General features: G+C 38.8%; 2 protein-coding genes across 3 annotated transcripts in view; both read left to right on the top strand.

Annotated features, from left to right (window-relative positions):
• Positions 1-3874, top strand: part of LOC146004608 (alpha-galactosidase MYORG-like) — a 73795-nt gene extending 69921 nt beyond the window's left edge. For both annotated transcript variants that reach the window (XM_083143482.1, XM_083143481.1), the window contains exon 5: positions 3578-3874. In XM_083143482.1, the coding sequence (XP_082999608.1) occupies positions 3578-3771 (194 nt within the window). In that variant the 3' untranslated portion in view covers positions 3772-3874. The remainder of the gene's footprint in view (positions 1-3577) is intronic.
• An 18183-nt stretch (positions 3875-22057) lies between these two features.
• Positions 22058-23758, top strand: LOC146004589 (putative glutamate receptor). The gene has a single exon (XM_083143457.1). The coding sequence runs from the start codon at positions 22058-22060 to the stop codon at positions 23756-23758; it is 1701 nt and encodes a 566-aa protein (XP_082999583.1).
• Positions 23759-24090: the final 332 nt, after the last annotated feature.

The raw sequence follows: 24090 nt of genomic DNA, 5'->3' as shown, positions 1-24090 counted from the left end.
AGAACATTTCGAGTGCGACCATGAATGATGAGTATATCGTTTCCTTTTGTTATCTTTGTAAAAGTGAATGTTTAAGAGCATATACGTATATTGCTCATCGTTTATGTTCAATGAGAAGGGCACACGCGTTTTCAACATACTGCTGCATCTAGGAACAAATGCGTAAGATGCATAGCTTGGCGACTTCTGTTTCATGCGTCACTTTATGACTGTAATTTGACTAGTGACTAGGCATGTAGGGAAGTAAAGGGATAACCTATATTGATGGAAATAAAGAACCAGCGGCGACGCCAGGATTAATCATCTAGGGGTGCTGAGGGGGTGCGGAAAGAAATTTAGGGGGTGCGATGCTGAAAATAAGGAAAACATGAGACACGCATGCTACCTTTCAAAACTGGGGGAGCAAGGTGCAAAAACGGGGGGTGACAAGGACAGTTTGCTTTCCCTATGCGGGGGCAACTGCACCTCCTATTCGCCGCCACTGATTAACATAAATTATTGACTGAAATGAAATTATATGTGTGAGATATAATAACTTTAGATTGACATTCATTTTCAGGGAGGCTGTGCCCCCCTTGCCCTCCCCCTGGACGTCCATGGTGATATGATAAGTCTTATACTCCAAGAAAGTGGCCATACAGTGTAAACATTCAGATACACGTTGCAGTCTTATTGAACTATGTAGTGAAATACAAAATGAAATTATCCTTGTCTTTAAAAACACAATTTTTGAACCTTTTCAATGTAACTCATGGAGGTACAAAATATATAGACACTTTAGGACAAAACGCAAAGTGCACAGCAATTTCGTCTTCGTTAATATCCCTTGCACTATCCCCAACAACGAAGTGTAAAATTTCTTCTTGAACATTGGGCCTCTTCCTAACGGGTTTTGAAAAAGCCTGAAATGGTACGTTTACAAGATATGTTACTTGAAACAAATACACAGCAGAACATATTAACAAGAAAACTATACCCTTCACGTTACAACTCACAATAAATAATTTCCCGAGCACGACTTGGTGATACCTTGAAAGCAGTGTTACGGTCTTACTTCAGTACTTATTCGGCGCTCAATATGACGACATTACATAATATGACACTCTAAGGGTTAGTGTTTTCAGTTGACCGTAGGGGTGCGGAAGGAAATTAAGGGGCGCGCAAGCACCCCCTCGCGCCCCCCTGGCGCCGCCCCTGTAAGAACTACCTTTAAAATACTGATTTACATTTCAAAATGTGGAGTTTTGCCGTAAACTGCATGTCCAATCCCGATTGACCTTCCTGTGCATTAAGTGGACTTAAAAACAAAGCTCAACTCAAAACTCAAAGTTTAAAAAGTTGTTAGCCAACGAAATGGATGATATTCAGCCAACAACTTCCCCCACAATTCATTGCGCGAAATCACGCCCGCCTCCATATTTCGGGCAAACAGATCACATCCTGTACTGAAAACATGGCGGGTAAGCATTGTGCGTATGATCTTTGACGAAGTGATTCAAGGTGTGATTTTCATGATCATATGAGGAATGTGTGCGTATAAAAAATAGCAAATTTTCCCACTGCAAGAACACTCGCGAATCTGTTTGCTGGACTTCATGCGTATTCACCCAAGACCATCTTGAGGTTCAGGCCACAGCGCTCAGTCAAGACGTCATCATCTGGAGGCGATCGTCTTAACGCTGTAAACTCCTTGTCGTAATTTTACCGTAGATAATTAAGGTATATTTATTTCTCTTATGAAGTTAAATTTTGACATTTACCCTCCCGACGAATATAGTTAGAAGAAAAATGTATAATATTGAATATTTACACCAACATTTTCATTCAGGAAGTCACTATGGCCACCACAAAGATTCCTACCATAGCACGAAGAAAGTGTTGAAAACCGTTAGAAACTTCGTGGCGGAAAAATTTAAACATTGTATATCTTTGAAAAATATTATCGGGAATATTGGTCAGCTACAGTAAAACTCGTAACCGCTTTTGTATGAACTTTTGTATGTAAAATCAATTGATTAAATAAAACAAAAAACATGTTAGGTTGACCGTAAACTTTCCAAGTTACCTAATCAATTAAATTGTCTTTAAGTTTACCCAAAATTAATCAACCAGATAATGCAGATATTTGATATTCTGTGTAGCTATACAATATCAATACAAAACCTTAATTTCTATATTCTTGCAGCAAAAGCGAAAGAAATTGGTACAAGGGCAATGTTACATTTCTGTGATAAAGACTAAACCTAAATCATTTGTCACATTGTAATTTCGATCCTATTGACTTTATTGAACGAAAGATAATAAACAAATTGAATCTTTTCATTGTCGTTAGTAAGATCTGTGACAATAACTTAAGAGTTTCATTGAAAAAAAAAAGCAGATTAATATTTCCATTTTAACGTTCACTTGGGAAATAAACATTTGGAATATTTCCTTACACTGTTTTTTACATTCTGTTAAAAAAATCGTGAAGAATGTTAATAAATTATGAAACAATAAACATTATCACTGATTTAATAATCAAAGTTACGAACATTGAAGCTTCACAAAGACAAAAAATAAAAAGCAGTTCATATGAAACCGTTTTAAAAATTTAATACATTTGTAGTTCACATTAACATAGCTATTTAACAAAATGCTTTCTGTGTGAAAACATTTGTATTTGAAACATAAGTAATATATTCTTGGATAATTTTACACACGAATATTTCATCGAAGTTCTTGTTACACATCGCATCTTTGTATTTGAATGTACAACATATCTTCCATTAACCTCCGATTAGCGTAAAGAAGCATAAAGCGGGATAAAATAAGAATAAATGTACACATGTATCAACTTTGCCCCGTTGTATAGCTTTCTTTCATTAAGCACATTTTGAAACTGAACATTTGTGTAAATAATATGAATAATTTATCGAATGCTTGCATAAAATTTACACTAACAAATTGCTTTGGTAGACGTAATATTAACCAACGTTTGTAATTCAGGGTAAATTATTTGATATTTTTAAAAAAATGTTGACATGTTGTCCACATTTACGAGTATATTTGGTGCCTATTCCGGACACATGTAATGTTTACATCATGAACTATTACTCTTATTTATTTTTTTAGTATAAAACATTTGTTACTTAACTGAATCACATTGAATTGCCCTAAAAATTTCTCATTTTTAACAACATCTTGAAGAAATGTGAAAGTTACTCTTACCTTTTTCATTGTAATTGCCTCTGCAATTGAGTACACAAGACTTATACACCATACCTCTTCCACATTTAAGCATATTTACACGTCATGTAAACTCGATTACAGTTCTTAAATTTGCATTACAATTCCATATTCACTAAAAAGGTCCAACATTGATTCCGAAGAAGCAAATCAAACATGGCGGCTATCTCGCCTCCAGTTGATGACGCTTAGTCACGTGACAGGAGCAAGCCATGAGGCTTTCAGATTGAGAAGGTAATGATTCACCTTCTACCGTCGTTACGTCATCACCTCTATACTTTTAATAAACTTGAGAATAATTGAGATTGTGAGATTACCTCAATCTGACGTCAAATACTAATTATTTCAGAATACCTACTGGGGGAGGATATTCTAGTAGCACCAATCTTGGACGAAGGAGCCACCAGTAGAGACATCTACCTGCCGGCTGGAAAGTGGAGAGATGAAATAAGGCTTGGAAATCCTATAATTGGAGGACCTGTGCTGCTCAAAGCATATGAAGTAGCACTAGATGAGTTGCCTTATTTTACGAAGATGCTGTAATTTAAATAGTTCAAAGAAACAAACGATTCTCTCATTTTAGCCTGGTTTGGAAGTTCATATATTGAAAATAAACACTGCGACCAGGTTGGTTTTAGGAAATATCACTTGGTGCACCTATAATCTATATTATTTTATAATGTATTTATGTTCATAATCGCAAAAATAAATATTGATAACTATATAGTAGTGAAGATTGTGCAATGATTTAAAAAATTGAAAATCAAGATTTTATAGTACTTTCAAGTAGATTCTTGGCATGAATTTAAGTGCCTAACTAATTTTAAACTTATAAAAATTAGTTTTTTGTTAAAAACCTGAGCAAAATATCTGATATTCAAAATATGGAGTTTTGCCGTAGAAAGTATGTAATATCTTCAAGCAAGGAAAATGACAATTTTCTAAAGAGATTTCGATTACGTATTGTGAGGATGTAAAAATTGTCCCCACGAAGTTCATAGGCGCCAGCATGAAAGCCAGGTAAGTGCAGTCTTAATTTGCGAAGTGGAAGATGCTGATTCCTTACGAAAGATGGGTAAATTCTACAATAAATGGAAAATTAAGCCCAGTCTTGTGTTTCTAACGACTAAAGGGCGTTATCAGGAAAGTACCGAATAGTTTAAATGCTACCTTGAGACGTCAAGCCTTGGCAGTCCTATAAATACGGTAAACATTAGTTTAATTGACACAATCGTAAATTAAGGGCGAAGCAAGAACAATTAAAGAGATGCAGCTTGAAGGAAGTTGATGTTGTTCATTAAATCGTTACAGTAGAGGTTACTTTCGGCCTCCAAGCGGACACATTTCATAGAGTTGCTCGTCTGACTGGCCGCTCCATCCAACTGCTGTGACGTGCAATGAGGACCAACTAGGCCTCCTACCTAGCCGGGTAACGCTAAAGCTAGACGATAGGCCTCATTACGACATGACAGGCATTATTATTCTGTTTGTTCCTGATCGGGAGACAAGGTTTCAAGTATTGCTGTGTATTACTCATTAGTTCAACTTTGAAGAGCAGGTAGTCGCGATTAGCCAAAAGTGGCAGAAAAGGGACGTTTTTATTTATAAACTCTCTATGAAAACTCTTACGTCGCAATGACCTCAAAATTGATAGTTGCATTAAGGAGCACACAAATATTTTCAAAATTTCCCACTGAAAAGTTTTGAAATTTAGTAGTCTGAATTTCACAGGAAATTGGTTTCTGTAATCCTTATATAGCGTCAGCTTCTACTCGTACAGAAGAAGTCATTCTAAAATGATACGTTTTGAATTTGGGAATTTTTGTGTGATGTAGGTTAGAGCACGAATGGGAGAGGCAAGAAGAGTTTACAGGATTCTTGTTGGGAAACCTGATGGTAAGATGCCTGTAGGAAGACCAAGACGAGGATGAAGGGATAACGTTGAGATGGACCTAAATGAAATCGGTATGGATTGAAAAGATTGGATTGATCTTGCCCAGGATAGGAACAGATGTAAGGACGGCTTGTGTTGCTGCAGCCATAAACTTTCGGGTTTAAGAAGGCTAGAGGGAGAGAGAGTAAGTTAGAGCCAATCACAAATTAAAACGACAATTCTGGTTTATTGCGCTATTCTTCGAACACTTTAGAGCCTCCACGTCACGTCACAAAATCGCGTTCGTTGAATATTTCCAATGGACCTACCTGTATAAATCAATTTTGGTACAATATTTATTTTGAAATGGACCTGACTCGCACGAATAGCGAAACGGAACAGAAGTGTTTACTTTCTGTACATCATTGCTCAAATTATAGAATTGTTATCTTTGACTCGAGCAGTAGATAAGCGAGTAATTCAACAAATGATAGTCTGTTGTGCAATGAGTGATTATTGGTAAGAAATGTTTGCCTCCGCTTGTAAATGTCGTGCCTTGTGTCTCGTGACAACCAGCATTTTCTTGGAACCAACCTATTGCAATGAAGAATCTTTGAAATAACTACCAGGACTGCTACATTCGCGTGACAAGAAGTGAAATTATCTGTGTTTGTCGAGCACTTCCCATGTAGCAATGCAAACACTCGGAAAGAAAGGGTTATTCCTCCAAACCTGCTATTTGGCTGTTTTATTATGTATTGTTGGTATTCTCACACGATAGAGTAATTCCATACGGCCGGTTAATAACATTATGAGTATTTCATAGACACTCATTGCAAAAAAGTAAAATTGTTGTAGTCAATGATGGGAACGCTCAATTTGAAGTCAAATATCTTGAATAATGAAGAGGAAATGTTCAATACAATTTGGCAACATGACGTCATTCACGAGCAGTTGTACAAATCTTTTTTTTATTTTCAGACAGTCGGTCTGTGTATTTATATTATTCTTATTTTGCATCATTTCTGTCACTTTTTACTAATCGCAACGATGAGAATGAATAATGATGATGAGATGAAAGGACACTAACAATGGAACAAAAATACCCAGCCTGGCACTCGAATTCTTCCTAAATCGTGAACCCGATCAACTCAGCCACCGAGATGGCAACCACTGTTATAGTACTCTGAGATCTCGGAGTTCTGGGTTTGAATCGTGGATTCGTTCTTTATCAGCATTCATCATCATGGTCACGCTTTACCTACAGAGGTGACGTTAAATGTCGAAAATAAAATAAAAAAGTAAAGTGCTCCCCTGTGCTTTGCACCACGCCATGAAGGCGTATAGGGGGTGTGGGGTTAGGGCACACACTTTCTTTATCTCGGCCGAGCTGGGGGTGATGTGATCAGCACCACGCCCCTGCCGCCTTTACCCTCCAGAGTTTCCTCCAGGTACCCACTTTATACGACGCTGAGTGGGCTCCAGAGTCAGAGTCGCATGGTAGTCACACGCCCTAACGACTGAGCTACCGCGAAAAACTTCTGTTTGTCTGTAAAAGAGATGTCGAAAATGGAAATAGCAATACAGTATTTTAAACAATGGTATACTCGCGTTGATGAAGTGATAGCTCTGCAGCCTTGCATTCGAAGGGTATTGTACAGTGGTTCGGATCCCATTTTAAACCAAAGGTTTAGTCCCGATTAGCCTAGCTGAGCATAATATGACTTTAATAAATTGACATGGAAATCATCGATCTACCATAATGATTGACAAAAGAAATGAAAGAATGTCGAACTTTTAAATATGTTGTTGGAAGATGTTGAAAAAAGAAAAAAAACAGCTATTGCGTCTTTCTTAGAGAACAGTTTAAAATTATGAATAGTTTTTTCTTTAGAATAATCGACAGGGGGACAAAAATTACAGTATCAATTCAGCAAACTACTTCCCGCATATTTGTGTCGGTAATGGCACTTTCATACGCCATAAGAATTGGCCAGAGAAAACATGGCTATTTTTAGTTCAGCTGTGTGCTGTAGGTTCTAAAACACAAGCAACCTACGGCGTCAGTCCTAATAGAATCACCTTCTGGCTACACTGCTAGAAGTTACTGAAAGTTAGAATATTCTACCGTTAAAATTTTACAGTACGCCTATTTATTTACCAAAACGGAAACCCAGCCGTTTTTTAATATAAATTTGTATATTTTATAATGCATAAAAATAGATTAGGATTATAAATTGCGTGAACCATAAATATATTTTTGAAAAGGAGATTATTAAAATTATATTTATTAGGGTTTGTATGTAATGACCGTTAAAAAAAAAAATCATGGTAATTTTTTACGGTGATTTGACCGTAATTTCTTCAGTCAAGTTTTTACAGTGTAGCAGTGTTGCATATTTTTCCTTCGTGTCTTTACATAGACGTAGGTGACGGTTCATTACTCAGATATATTTCATGATTTCAAAAATCATGAAATACGTATATCTTAGTGATGAAGCGTCAGCTATGTAGTGACACGAGGCGAAAATACGCCTCTCCCGACCTGGGAGTTTCCTCTCCTGCTGTTCGAAAGACAGGAACACCGATGGTGGTATACCAGCAGTGATTCTTAGAGCTTCGCGCGAAGCACCCCAATCTTAACGTGTTTTATACGGATGGGTCCAAGTCAGTTGAATCATTTGTTTGCCCCCTTCGTCCTATGGCCGCGTGCACCAACGCCGATTATTTCGAAGTTCAGATGAACGAGATCAATTTTAATCCACTCTAAATGAACTTGGTTTAAATATTTGCATTGCACCAACGAAAAACGACGTTCACGAGATTCCGTTCAAATGATCCGAGATTAATTTGTAAGGCTATACCTGATTGGTTGGCTAAAACAAATGACAATCAAGAACCCCACCGATTAGTGTGATGTGTTAAAGTATCGACGTGTAGGAGAAGAAAGCGTTTGCACGACCTCGATATCACTTTCCGCTCTATTTATATTAAAAAAACAACTGCCTGCAGTCGAAGCGTCAGTATCGTAAACCAGGATCAGACACCATAACGGTGGCGAAAGGCTGATCAGAAGATAAACTAGTTTTGATGTTCCTAGATCGCGATCAAGTGTTGAACCGTCTTCGTGCAATGGAATTTTCCAGTGATCCTTTCCCGATCCGAGTTTAAAATTTGATCTTCGTTCGGGCACACGGCCACTAGACTCTGAAAGTTCCAGTTACTTGATACATCCTGACTGTTTCATCTATACTGCAGAGTTGTATGTCATCCTCTAGGCACTGGACTTTGCAGTCTTCAATGGCCTGAAGAAAGTCCTTGTGTGCAGTGATTCGACCAGCGCGTTGCAGACTCTGGATTCGCCGAATTCTCGGCATCCAGTAATGAGTTTTCCGACGGCTCGTGTCCTTATCTGCCAGTGATGATCTCCGCTTCTGCTGGGTCCCTGGTCACGTGGACATACAGGGGAACGAAGCAGCCGATGCTGCCGCCTAGTCTGCTGATGCAGACGGCGGCGTTCTCCTCCACCTTCTGCCAACTAGCGACCTGCAGAATGTGTTTTGTTGTAGTCTTCTTGACACTTGGCAGGAAGAGTGGGATACGGTAACGCAGGGGGTGCTATTCCGGCTTCCCGCGCTGCGGCGGCACGTGAAGGTCTTCTGCTAGAGTGACGTCAAAAAGGGGAACCCTCAGCTGCGGGCCGCTTAATAACATGTAAAATCATACAAGTTTATCGCCTCATGGAGGCGATTATAACTCTTTGGAAGCAATGTTTATAACATGTAGTTCTTCTTCACTGCTTTCCCGTACCTTCTCAAGTTAACTGAGGATGGCAAACGAACAAATTCATGCTGAATTCAGCAAAAAGGGAATCCATGTCTTTGGTTCTTTAACACTATTTGTCTACACTTCTACACGCAGCAATAAAGTTGGTTGGTTGGTTGATTGGTTGATTTGGTGTTTTAAGTCCACTTTATGCACAGTAAGGCTAATCGGGACTGGACCTACAGGTTAAAGTGGTATCCGAACCACCATGTGCCTTCACCGGGTATCGACCCCGGGACCCCTTGATTACGAGACACAGCAATGAAGTTAAATGATTATTAGATGAGAGTCTCATCTTGAGACGAGCACAATAGATAGAGCACCCGAAAAATCGTAAAGTGAAACAATTTGAAATGCCTGTGTGTGCTGGAGGGGGGTGGGAGTAGAGTCTCGTGCGCATATTTTCATGCAAATAGTTTACTAACTTAATTAATTATAGCGTGGACATAACTGCAACAGGATCGAGAGAGTAAGATTGAACGGAAAGGCTTAAGTAAGTTCCTCTACATGTATATAACGGGTCTCCATGACAGCATAACGCTTTAGGAAGCCAGAGACCCCAGTTTGAACAATAGTAAGGCATACAGCAATGTTTGTCTCATTCTCCACTCATTAGTTCATCATTCATCCTCAAAGTAGCGATCAACCCAGTAGAAATTCGTCTTTAAATGAACGACACATACACAAATATGGATTTGTTATTATTTCGTTTTTCTGCTACTTCTGGCTAATCGCGAAGATGAGGATGAATGGTGATAAGATGAGGCGGATGAAGGGACCATCATAAACATGTAAGGACAACACAATACGAGCCCCACCAAGGATTATAATGGCCACGAGTCCAAACGCCAGAGCCTCGCTAGTCACTAGTATGTGGAATGCAGTCCAGGGTGTACTACGTGGAAATTAATACAATTGGTACGGAAGAAACATGCATCAAATTATGTCAATATATTGTACATATATTCAGGTAGTGTTGTATTTTAAAAATTTCCAGCAGTAGAATTTCAGCAACTTCTTTGCAGGGGCGACTTATTGTTGACAAGAATTAATTGAAATTACTGCTGCATAACATAATAAGTACGAGTATATTCCAAAATCATAGAGAAAATGTAGTGGGCGGAGGATGTCTATGCAATTTATCCTAGTGGGGGAATATTCTGTAAGAGGATTTTCTTAACTAGAGAGATAGCATTCCAAAACCTTTCCCTCTTTGAGCACTGCTGCCTCTCCTGTGAAAAAATCTTGCGGGCGTCCTTGTCAAATTGCATCATTACGAGGCAAATATTTTTTTTTTATTTTTGGGTTGCTTTCCTGTAACTTTTACCTAATTGGAAGGCGAGGATGAGTAATGAATAGATGAAATAGATGGACACCCGCAAAGTGACACAATGTCCAGGCGGGATTCGAGCCTTAAACCTTCGCTGGGGAGCGAGATCGTTACTGAACCAATGAACGTTCTCATCTATTTCTATTTTGAGGGCTTCCCGGATGGCGTAGTGGTGGCGTCATCGACTTATAATCGAGGGATCCCGGGTTCGGTACCCGGTGGAGGCACATAGTGGCTCGGATCCCACTTTAAACTGAAGGTACAGTCCCAATTAGCCTCAATGTGCATAAACTGGACTTAAAACGCCAATTCAATCAATCTGTTTTAATATTTCACGTCGCTTTTTGACATATAGAGCAAACTAGGGCAATGAAATGAAAATGAAAGATGAAATAGATAAGACACACAATGATACACACACATGCCTCAACCAAGGTTCGCTTCTGAGTTCATAGAGCGTTACGCTAACGATTTCTCCAGGTAAGGAATATACGATAGACGATTTGACGTACACCGAGGGGGTTCATACCTGCAGTTGGGAACATTCAAATGGAAAGTAATTGCTTCCAGTTTCCGAAAGCGACATGGCTTTCATTGTTCGGTATAAGCCAACTTCGAGGCACAGATTTCTCCCAGATGTCAGAAAAATCTGCAGGTCCAGTAGTAGCGATCAGGTATTCGTTTACAGAAGTGCTTGTGCTGTTGGTCTTGAATATAAAGCGAGTAATTTTAGGTCGTATTACGTGTATTCGGTGTCTGTACCATGAATAAACGTGCCAAAGGTAAACATTCTTGTGCTCCCCGATGGCGTAGTGGTGGCGTCATCGCCTTATAATCGAGGGATTCCGGGTTCGGTACCCGGTGGAGGCACGTAGTGGTTCGGATATGGAAAAAGTTATTCAATTTGAGATTGTGTTTGCATCCTTCCATGGGTCAACTGTTTCCAAGCAACATAAAGTTATGGACACTCTAAAGACAGTACTTCAGTCAAAATTTCCTGAAGTTAACGAAAAGATTATTTCCCTGTATGTCAGAACAAGAACTTTTATTAGAATTCGACATTTGAATAAACTAATGAAACTCAAGTCCATGGAAGCAAGTGCAGCGAGAAAAAGACGACAGTGGGTAGCATCGTCTTCAAAATCATAAGTCTCCAGGAAGGGTAAGTTGTAATAAATTTTTATTCTTCCTGATATTTATTTCCGCCTCGGCCTCCACCGTATAGTGATTAACAAATCACATTGCTAAACCAAGACAGAGGCCAGGCCTATTGTTCATGTATTTGTTATTTGACGTCGCTTTTTTACCTCTTTTGGTTAATCGCGGCGATGAGTGTTGATCACATAAAATTGATGAAAGGGCAGGCACAAAGAACATAAATGCCCACGACGTGACTCCAAGTCGGGAACTTCAGTGATGGGATTCGAAGTCGAACACGCGGTTGACCAAATTCGCCATCGAGCTGGCACGAGTTTCTTTGAATTTATTAAGGGATTACGCTTTCCAACGACATTGCATTTTATCCATTTATTATTTATTTATTAATTTCTAAAAAACATATTTTGATGTTACGGTATTTTAAACACAAATCATTTTAGGTAGAATATCTCTGCAATTTTACCATAGTGTAAACCTTAATGTAAGCGAAAGCATGTGTGCATCACTAGTTAAAGATTTTCACATCTACAAAAAAAAGATATCCAAAACCCATTACCACCTCACTCAAGGATTATGTTAATTCAATTCAAATTGTACGAGGGTTCAGTGCCATGAATCTAACCTTCACTCAACAGAATGAGATTGGTTCATAGAATGTATCGCCGAAAATCAATTTCGCTGATATCCCGTTGTCGCTGTTCTATTTTCATTAGATACGAGCTCCAATTACCATTTTAATCCTTCGTTTTAAAAGTTATTCAAACACAAAAAAGATTATCGGGGGTCATTTTAAAGTTGTTTTTTTTTTTTACTTCATTACTGTCTTCATTTGATTTTTTTATTTTCAAAGAATTTTGGCGGGCTGCAGCACCTTAAGCCCCCCTGCGTACACCAGTGCTCGCCACACTCATATAGCCTACGCTCCCATCAAATTTATCATTTCATCATTAATTTTTATTGTTGCGGTTACCCTAAATACGTGGAAAAGCGACGTCATATAACAACAGCGACAGCCTAATATAAATTATAATGAACAAATTATTAATAACAAACATCTGTGAAAATTTGATGGTATGAAGGATAATAAGTATTGGTGTGGTAGCGAAATATTTAATACGTAAAATTGTATTTATTTACCCATACGCAACTTCAGATTTCAATGTAGGGGCGATATAAGAGGATAGTCGTGATTACTTTTTGTTTGATTTGTATAACGCCATTTATTGTAATTGCGTGCTGTAAACTTCTTCATATTATTGCCTAGGTCTTATTCCTTGCGTTTTGCTTATTATTCTGCCGCAAATGATTAATAGAACCAAGATATGGACAATTAAAAATGAAAATATTTCCCGTAAGCTTCCATTGCTACGCGAGCCTCGCCACTTGACAGATCCCCTTGGTCACGTCAGAGCTCGTTGCGGCTTCTGGCCAATGATAGAGCTCCGTGTCTCGGAATGCTCTTCCTAAAATACATCTATATTCCTTGACGGTAACGCTCGTCCCATCCCTCTCGCCGAGAAGTTCTTCGAACCCGGATGCGTATTGGACACAGCCGTCTAACCCATGGTCACTTGCTGCAAGGGCAGGACCCTCCGTTGGGTCGTGTTTGTAATGTAGTTTCAAGTATTGGGCTTATTCTTATTAAATATGCCGATCTTGCTTACTTCCGGCAGACTTTTAGCCTTTGGGCGATGATAACAGTAGTTTTTCAAACATGTTTAGCTTTCTGCGAAGAGCTTGTCTTCCACCGTCTGCAAGGAAGCTTTTAGTTTTTCTGACTTTTTAATGTGTTGTGTTTGTCTTGTGTACTTTTAATTTTTCCAAGGGACTTTTTACACCCCTTGTTTTAATTTTTTTCAGTCAGAATTTTAGGTAAGAGAATATTTTCCCGCATACAATGAGGGGTGCAAAATGGCCTACAGTGCTGACGCACTCAAAACTTTTATTTCAATCAATCGATCAAAACTAAGATATATTAACTCCGCTTTTTAATCGAGTATTAAAATTCACAAAATCACAATGCTTCAAAGTGGTTAACACCCTTCCTGCATTTCAAATACGTTTCAAATTTTTGTATTAATATTAAATTATTGTTATTCTCGGTAACACTTGAAAGAATAAGATTAAAGGCTTAAAACGGATTATTATAATAATGACTATTGCTATTAATACAGAAATTAGATTAAAAGCTTTTACTTTTATATATATATATATATAATATTATCTGCCCTGTGTCATAATACTTCACTTTCTTATTTTCAGTTGTAAAATGCTGTTCTCAATTTCATATTAAATAACTAGATACCTACATGTGTATATATCCCATTAAAAATGAGGAGTTGGCAACTACTATTGGTAAAAACCTTAGCCATCGCACTCGTACATTGGGATCCATGAATATTACCGTGCAAATTGTCCATCACCATGTTCATGCACTTTATTTGACCCAATAAGAGCTTCAAGAATTAAAGGAAAACTCAAAACAAGGTATTGACAACTTCTGCACCAGCATACATAAAAATCCATCGCTTAAAGACAGATAGGATGTAAGAGAAAAATTAATTATAATAGTCATGGACAATTTGCCGAGCGATACTAGTGGATCCTACTGTACGTAACGTAAAGAAAAAATATTGTGTAATCGCTCATGAATGACGCACGGGAGTCAACATGTATTGAAGTGGGGACATCTCTTTCTGAATGATATCTCTCTGAGCACTGCGCAATGTCAGACCCATTAGCAACTGGAAGCACTTCAAATGAAGATATTTTATCCTGTCCATTTCTGCAGGGTCGTATAGACATTCAGAAACTGCCAGGTACGTATAGTGTCGTAAGTGTGTGTGTTTATGCGTACATGCAGGCAGTAGCGTACGCAGGATTTCATCTAAGGGGGTGTTATTTCTAAAACCTTTTCCAAATTCACATTACCGTTGTTTTATTGTAATAATAATAATAAATAATAATAATCACAATTAATTAATAATACTTATAATTATTTAATTAGCTGAATTAATACTAATAATACTACAAATACCACTACTACTACTATTAAGTAGTAGAGATCTACATAAATATAGTATTTATGAAAACAATAGAACGAAATTACTTTCTAGTCATTCGATTTTTATCAAATCCTGGGAGCATTGTTTTGTTTCTTTGTTACGAAATAATTGTCTGGTCAACGAGGTGAGACATTTCAAGGGTGTAGAAGATTCATAAATACAACAAAATATATGAAAATAAATTGAAATAATCAAAGTATGGAACTCATCCAAAGAGCTTTTGTGATCTGGTCGGTAGAGCGCCTGAAAAGTGACAATCACGCCTGAGATCCGGATTCGATTCCGGAAATTGGTTGGAATTTTTCCGGCTTTTTCCCCGCATAAATGTCCCCGATAATTCACATCTGGAATTATCTCGCTGTTCTTACCAACAAAACATTTTGCAATAGTTAAGCTTATTGTCGTTTGAATAATTGTCTAGTCGGTGTCGGGAAAAATGCGCCCGGGAAAAGTGCGCTCTCGCAATAAAAGTGGGAAAAATGCGCCCTCCCAAGAGTAACCACAATGAAAAGTGTGAAAAATGCGCCCAGCACACACGACCTTCACCAATATGATAATATGTTGATTAAAACAACCTTTACGCAGCTTCCCCTCACACTTAACACAGGCTTGGGACTGTCAGGAAAGATATATATTTTTTTAAAGTACAGTAAATATATTCTCTTTTCTGGCATGTTTAGAAGCTGCAGATGATATCCTTTGTCATATGTTCTTTTTTTATTTTACTTTTGTAATTTTTATTTTATTTGATTAAAGTTTTTATTTACATTTGTGTTTCCATTTGTTGTGACCTCCGTTGACGATCTTTTCCTCCATTTCTTGGATGTACGCCAGACTTCTCAGGCACTTGGTAAGATCCTTGGGTGTGCTTGTTTTGTAAGTATGTAAAATTTTGCTAATCTGCTCATCCTCTTCGTTCCTTCCAAACCGATGCTAGCTCTGTCATATTTGTATCCGCTGTATTCCTCTTCCTGCTTCAGTCTTCAGAAGGGTGTAGAAGTTGGGATGAAGTCGAACTTTCTCCTGCAGCTTATAGTTCCACCCTTCGACAGTATTGTTCATGCGGTGCTTTTCATCTCCACAGTGCCAAACATCAACTGGTAGATTTGGATTTTGCAGCCATTGTTGTACAAAGTAGTCAAGAAACGCTGTCAGTTTCTCTTCTGCTGGCGCCGTACTATGGATTTGGAGCCACACATCTTCAACGTCCTCGCCGGGGATCATTGCGATAGAAGAAATCAAATGAACACAGTTAGATAACCGGGAATTCCAACCCTTCAATGGATTAGTTGGTGAAGGTCATGTGTGCTGGGCGCATTTTTCCCACTTTCTAATGTGGATACTCTTAGGAGGGCGCATTTTTCCCACTTTTATTGCGAGAGCGCATTTTTCCCGGGCGCAATTTTCCCTGATTCGTCTAGTCAACAAGGTGAGACATTTTAAAGAGAGAGATTCAAAAGTGTTGCGGTAAACACAGTGGCGTAGCGTAATTCTATGAAAGGTGTAAGGCCTCCTTAGATAAATCTGACCTGAATATTGGATAAAGAAAACCTAGAAACATTTTAACTAAATAGAATCTATTTGAATCTAAGTCATGTATGGGCACACTCAATTTCAAACACAGAATGCACACACTCTATGTTAACAATAATAGCATATTACTTAATGAAAATTCTCATTTATACTATAACTCGATCCGACGATCCTTTAGTCTGAACACCTCAATCACGTCGTCGTAGAATCGGGAGTTTCTGGCCAATGTTTTTGGCAGCTCCTTTTCAATGGATATCAGTCCCAAGTCAGATTTCCTTGCCTGAGTCTTGTGCTGCGTTGAAATGTATGAATCCTCTTCAGTGCAGAAAACTACCTTTCCACCGATTAGCTTGAGGCAGGAACAGTGAGGAACAATTCTGTTAGTTTGTACACTTGTTCAACAGCTTCATTCAAATGGGTAGTATGCAAGTACTCATGAAGTTCAAACACACTATTTACTCGATATTCGGCTTCAGAATAAATTACCTGTAGCTCAACTTTCAACTGGTAGCAATTGAAAAAATTTGTACAGCTTAGTTAAGGACACAAACTCTTCTGGAAAGGTCATGTCATATTTATATTCTTTTTCTTTCACTAAAAAAGGCATTTGTGGGAAATGCGTAGAATACAATTTGCAAATGCAAGCAAATACATTCGAGAATATTACTTATTATCATGGTTACTATATTTGCGCAAATTTTGAAAAGCATATGAAGCAACTTAATGAAAGGAAAAGGTCAAAAAAAAATCTGTAAATCATAAAGCTAAGTATTATGCACGCGACAAACTTTGCGGGCGCTGCCAGATCTAGGATTGCCAGACATTCCTCTTTTATCGTTAACTTCGCTGCTTCTAATGGAGGTAATATCCAACATTAAACCATCTCGTTTGTGAACTTAATAGTTAGTTTAGACATTAAAAATGACACGCGTTTTGTTACACCTCCCGTCAAGCATTGTTAAAGCAACACGGGAGTCGAATTTCTTTGTTCTCTTCCGACCGTGGCAAGCATATGAGTCATACGCAGCGGCAACCATGCCAGCGTAAGCTTCGCCTGCCTGGGGACAGAAATTCTCGCCAGTTAGCACCCACTCGTAATGCGCCTTACATCTGTCCCAGAATCGGGGTGCCCTGTCATTGGTTGAGAAGATACTACGTAAGCAAACACACCCGCCATGAGCGAGTCCAAATCATTTCTTCCATTCACCTACACGTAAGTCCTCTGAAGAAGCCTTACAGAGAAACAACTCGAATCAAAACAAGTCCTCAATTGTTTCGTTAAAAGTTCTACTTGCAGTCTGATATTTCTGTGTGTGTTCAAGCGATAAATACGGGAATGAAATACGTTTTCTTCAATAATTTCAACTTGTAAGGTGGACTTACAAGCCTTACGTGGGCACTACGCCGCTGGGTAAACAATACAATGGGAAGGCGGACTGGTGACTGATTCTTGTCCGCCTAGCCTTTGTCTATACATTAGCCTCTTACAACGTACCAATAACTTTATTTAGTTAATTCTCATTGTTCACACACAAAGAAAGTACATGTTCGTTGAACACTGGCTTACCTAGAGGGATGGCCGATGGTGTTCCAGCCCCTACCGAAATTTTGATAAAATCAGAATTTTCAAATAAAAATCCGTTAAGAACTTTAAAAAATCAAAATGTGTAAATGCGAAACCTCTTTTAAAGTGAATCCCGATTATCATTTTTGTCTTTGAATACAATTTTAATAGACTGAAAAGCTCCAAAAATACGAAATATTTTATTATGCATCCTGCCCTCCAAATCGAAGCCATTTGCTATCCACATTTACTATTCCAGCCCCTCCCGAAAAAGAAAGCCTGCGTACGCCAGTGTGTTGAACATTGTTGCAACTGAGATACAAAGGAACTTTTTTCTCTTTTAAATCATAGTTATCCTAACCTAACCTCATAAACTCGTGGTTATTTTCAAGGCATCACTCTGAACGACGCGTGTGTTTGGAATCCTGTGCTTTTCTCCATGATGCATGGAAATAATAATTCACATTATTATTATTATTATTATTATTAGTAGTAGTAGTAGTAGTAGTAGAAGTAGTAATAGTAATATTATTGTCCCAGATCTTTGACTGTGAAAAATTGGCCATTTAATTTTTTCCACAGCATTTTTCTTAATATTTCACAAGCTCAAGGGGGGGGGGGGTTTAAACCCCGTAACCCCCCTTGCGTACGCCACTGCATGCAGGCACCAACAAACTTTCACATCGTTTGGAGTACATGAAGGGAAATAACTTTTCTCCGATAGGTTTTGCTCGTCGATGTCTCGTTCTGACGCTACGAACACTCTAAGAACGGCGATTTTTCCTTTGTGTATGCAACCAAGTAATAAATCATGGTTGCCACTGACATTTTATTTCTTTTGTCAGACAATATGCCAAAACTGTACGCAGGATTTATTTTCGGACGAGACTGGAATTGTAAGAGAGAATATCACATATCTACTTTCTAAGTAGGGGCGGTATACACCACAAATTATTCGCAATTACCATTTTTAATCTTCGTTTTAAAAGTTATTCAAAGAGAGAACTGGTAATCCGGAGTTATTTTAAGGAGAGTGCATTTGCTACTTACGTGTAGGGTTTCCCGAGTTCCTTGCTGCTTAACATGATGTATACCGTTAACCTACACAGCTGCCCCAGGCTAATTTTCATGTCAATAATGAACTTCCAAACAAAATTATTCTTGAAAAATACATTTTTTGTTACCTTGAAATTACCAGCAAATGGATTCAATTACGAACTACTTTATGAAGTAAATAAATTTATGAATACTTTATATGGCTTTATTAAAGATTGGTTTCTATTTGTAATAAATATTTTATGAGTACAGACACTGTAGTATTTTGTTTCGTGTTAATTTCAGCCCTACTAAGAAATAAATAATTTGACGGCGTCTCTGGTGGCAACACTGCACCGGTAGTGTACTTTTGCTTGTAGCATATTCACCGATGAAAATACATGACAGTGGCAACCTGAATCTGTGCTCTGTGGTTCCATACGTACGTGATAAACAATCCTCTCCCGTTGCCTACACGATTTTACTAATCTCGCCCCCTTTTATGTCTTTCTCTCGTATAACTTTCTATTTGAGAATAGAACGAGACCTCATTCGACGACACCTGTCGAGGCAAGACTGTCAAATCTCGTCTCGTCTCGTCACCATGACTACACTCTCCCCATTATTCCCTCCCCCCATCATATTTTAGTTCCACGTTTTTCTGGCCCTTCAATTTCCTTCGTAATTAACTCATTGTTCATTATGCCAATAAATATGTATTGAAGACAGGACAATAAAGGTAGAAAGAGATTCTCTAATATAACGGAAGAAGCAAACAAATACATCATATTCTTTCTTGTAGACACTTGTCTACAAGTATAAAAAGTAGGCTTAATTCAGGAAATGCATGTTACTTCTCTCTTCATAAACTTTTGTCTTCTCGTTTAATATCTAAGAATCTAAAAGTTAAAATATACAAAACAGTAATTTTGCCTGTAGTATTATAAGGGTGTGAAATTTGGTCCCTTACATTGAAAGAGGAACATAAATTGAGAGTATTTGAAAATAAGATCCTTAGGAAAATCTTTGGACCTAAAAGGGATGAGGAGACAGGTGAGTGGAGAAGGTTACATAATTTAGAACTACATAATTTGTATTCATGTCCAGATATTATCAGAATAATTAAATCAAGAAGACTTAGGTGGGCAGGCCATGTGGCACGAATGGGAGAGGAAAGAGGAGTTTTCAGGATTCTTGTTGGGAAACCTGATGGTAAGAGACCAGTAGGAAGGCCAAGACGAAGATGGAGGGACAACATCGAGATGGACCTAAGGGAAATCGGTAGGGATGGAAAAGAATATATAGATCTTGCTCAAGATAGGGACAGATGGAAGGCCTGTGTTGCTGCAGCCATGAACCTTCGGGTTTAAGAAGGCTAGAGAGTTAGTTCGTTAGACACTTGTCTTTTTTGTGCATGTGTATTCGAAGATAATCGATATTGGGCCTTATGTCGAAGAGAATCAAATATATTTTTCAACAGTGAGAGTCAAGTAAGTGTCAGAGACAGGAAATTCGACAACAATACAAATCTAGCTCAACGTTTACCACTCAGAACATTTTACACTACCAAGAACATCTCGTGTGAGTCCAACATGTCATCATAACGTATCTGTAAGAATTCCACACAGACAGGACATTTTATGACTGATAACGAAACTTTTTTTCTTTTTGATTCGAATTTATTAAATATAAAGCACATAGAGTAGACACATTACATTGACTCAAGACTTGAAACGTGCACAGTACGTATTTTCCAGTATTATTCCTAAAGTGGAGCGTATAACATGACCCCTCAAGAAAGCGCCAAGGAAATGGTGTACAGTGGGATCCATGAGTATTACCGTGAAAATTGTCCATCACCATGTTCATACCCTTTATTTGACCAATATAAGCTTCAAGAATTAAAAGAAAACTCAAAACAAGCTGTTGACGACTTTTGCACCAGCAGGCATAAAAATCCATCGCTTAAAAACACACAGGATGTAAGAGAAGAATTAATGAAAATAGCCATGGACAATTTGCACGGTAATACTCATGGATCCCACTGTACAAGCGTTCACCTAGGCGAGTACTCTACTTTTAAAAATATCTATTGTAGTATTATCAAGCGTTATAAGATATAAGAAATTGCACTTTGCTAGACGAAAGACCATAATCTTTTTTAAAAAAAATAAGCATGACGTGGTTCACTTTGATGACAGAAAATTATATTTACCACTAACTAAGGTTAAGTTTCCAGCAAGTTTTATGTATTAATCCGCGTGAAAACGGCGCTCAGTACAGTCCGTCCCAGTCTTGCCTCAACCGCCGAGCTGTTCATATTGCAGACACTGAGGAAATTGTCAGTATTGCAGGGGAACTATATTCTGCGCGCACGTTTGGGTCTATATATGCGAAAGTTGCTGCAAACGTAACCTGTCGCGGGGTTTACTTTCACCAAGATGCGTACTTAATAGGTAGCGTTACAATTTATAAGATGGTGTGCATGTACTTTTCATATTTATCATTCATTACTCATATCTATTGTTTATTATTTTATGTTGTTTTTCTGCTAAATTAGGTTTGTCGCAACGATGATGAATGATGATCAAATGTTCATAGATACTGGTATAGCATCATTCATTTGAAAAATGATCTTTGTGAATGGAAAACCGAGTGAATCACGTGAACGAATATAGCAAACGTAGTGGGACACAAATCCCCTTCATTGATCCGGAAATCAATCAATGTGCTTTTTCGATATCTAAAGAACTAAATATGCAGTAATATTGATGCTGATTTCGAATGCAAATCCATTGTTAAGTAAAATTTGAAAACAGCTCTTTTTTTACTATTTTTGAATGTAACGATGTAAGATAATATTTAGGCGATATCATATAATACGGAAACTTGAAAGATGGAATGAATAAATGAATAAACTTAAAAGATCGACAACTACCTATAGTGTGTAGTAATATCAGAGAGGCATATTACGTTAGCGATTAGGTTTCGTGAACACAGCTATGTTTTATTATTTTCAAAATCTTGTGGCAGTAGAACGTACGAAAATGGAAAATTAAAACATCGGTTCCACAGCACTTGCATTTATTGACATTTGCATTTCCCCATACACTTATTTTTAATGAGAATATGTCAGCCTTGATATTAATATTGTGAATGTGCTGATGAGATTGCCTTTATGTTCTCTCTTTCCAGAGTTATTTCGATAAATGAAACCTACAGCTGTCTCTCTGTTTGGTATTTGGTACCTTCACATGTTGTCTTTTATTTCGACTGGTAATATCATTGTTGAGGACGTCGAAAATGACGAGACTTTGTCCCAACTTGTCAAAACGGTAACTTCAAGATATCTTTCTCAGTACCAGTGTACTACAGTAATCACAGATCATGCGATTGAAGAGAATTTTGTGGAAGTCCTTGGCTCGAAAGTTATTATCCAGCTCTCAATGAGTGATGAGTTGAATTCAACAGAGTGGAAGGATGTTTTAGCCGATATGCTCTCAGATGTGCTAGTCCAAGGTTGCTATGGGTATATAGTCAGCATGAGGAATCATCAATGGTGCTTGCCCATTCTGGTTCATGGCGTGAACGAGGCTAAATTTCATGAGGAAGGGAGAATTGTGATAATTTCCACCGATGTAGTAGAAGAGGACGAGGTGAGGAGTTCGCTGGCTCACCCTGTCTTCCAGAGAGTGCCGAACTCTGTATGGATGCAATCTGTTCACAACGAATCATCTACTCGGTACCATATCCTGACGCAATCTTTCCTGAACTGTTCCGCTCAGCTGCTAGACAAGTGGGATGAGAATCTGTTCCTGCTGGGGCAGGACCTGTTCCCGAACAAGACCAGAAAGTTGCATGGAAAGGTGCTGAACATCAGTACCTTCTCGTACCCACCCTTCGACGTCATCTACGAGGAAGACAACGTCACCAAGTTTGATGGTACCGAGTTTCGCATCTTGCGCGCGTGTGCAAGGCTCCTGAACTTCACCTGGGTCGCAACGGTGAGACAGAAGGACAGATGGGGAGGTGTGAATCCGGACGGATCCGGTTTCGGCGTGATGGGTGACATATACACCGAAAGGGCGGTGATTGGAGTGGGCACCTTCTACATCGAGGAGAACTTCTCACAGTACATGGACTACACCATACCGTATCGGAGGACTTTCATGTCTTTCCTAACTCCAAATCCGAAACCGCTTCCTAAGTGGATGGCTCTTTTTCTGCCATTCCAGAAGGAAATGTGGGGAGGGTTGCTTGCATCTTTGGTCTTTGTGTCCCTAACTCTATGTCTCTTCGCTCGAGTACTCCAGAAACTGCTTCCGGACGACGACGGCACTCGCTACTCTAGATATCAAGATTGTGCTCTCTACACGTGGAGTTATCTCAATCAGCTAGGGATCAAGCTCCCAGAATCTTCGGTCATCCGCAACTACTTGATATGGAGCCTCGTTTTCTTCTTCCTCATCGCCAACGCATACTGCAGCGGGCTGGTCTCTTTCCTCACGATCCCCGTGTACTACCCACCCATAGACACGATCCAGCAGTTGCTGGACAGCCGGCTGGAGTGGGGATCCAGGCACCACTTCTGGGGAGAGATCGTGAAGGAATCCGCAGATCCCGTGACGCGCGCACTCTACCCGAAGTTCAGGCAGAAGAAAGACGTCGATGAGCTGAAACGGCTTCTTTGGAGCGGCAAGTTCGCCGCGGTCGTGGAGAAGATAGATACCGGGTTCTTCTGCAACGGGGAGTATGTCGACAGGAACCTTCTGAAGGCGCTTCACATCACCAAAGGGTACGCGTACGACGGGGACATCGCCCTCATGCTGCAAAGGAAGTCTCCGCTGAAGAAATCACTCAATGGCGTGATCCACATGCTCATAGAGTCAGGACTCACCTTCTTCTGGGAGAATGAAGTTATCCATGACTACACCGACCAGCGCCTTAGCTCTCTGGTTCAAGAGAAGGACAGCTCGCCGATTGCCATAAAGATAGCTCATTTGCAGGGTGCGTTCTTCCTATTGGTGGTAGGACTGTTTCTCTCCTCTGTTGTGTTGGTATTCGAAGTTGTGCCTTGTAGAAACAAAGGAAGGAGATCAATTGGGATTTTACATGCTCTCCCTTGTGTCTATATTAAAAAGACGTAGTAGGTAATTGACACGTATTTTCACAGGTACAATGGAATCCATGAGTATTACCGTGCAAATTGTCCATGACCTTGTTCATTAATTTTTCTCTCACATTCTATGTGCTTTTAAGCGATGGATTTTTATGTATGCTGGTGCAGAAATTAACAGCTTGTTTTGAGTTTTCTTTTAATTCTTGATGCTCTTATTGCGTCAAATAAAGTCTACGAACATGGTGATGGACAATTTGCACGGTAATACTCATGGATTCCACTGTACCATACTTGGAATGAAGAAATATTATATATGTTAGAATATATACACCCGCATGTTGATGGCTTTGTAAATAACGT

Source organism: Lepisma saccharinum, chromosome 22 (genome assembly GCF_977018435.1).
Source record: "Lepisma saccharinum chromosome 22, izLepSacc3.1, whole genome shotgun sequence".
In the NCBI taxonomy this organism is placed as follows: domain Eukaryota; kingdom Metazoa; phylum Arthropoda; class Insecta; order Zygentoma; family Lepismatidae; genus Lepisma; species Lepisma saccharinum.
The sequence above is the reverse complement of the archived record's forward strand: the minus strand, read 5'-3'. Positions and strand labels throughout refer to the sequence as shown.

Bases quoted from the DNA above. Each gene is read 5' to 3' on its own strand.
- LOC146004589 (XM_083143457.1), top strand. From the start codon at position 22,058: ATGAGTGATGAGTTGAATTCAACAGAGTGGAAGGATGTTTTAGCCGAT.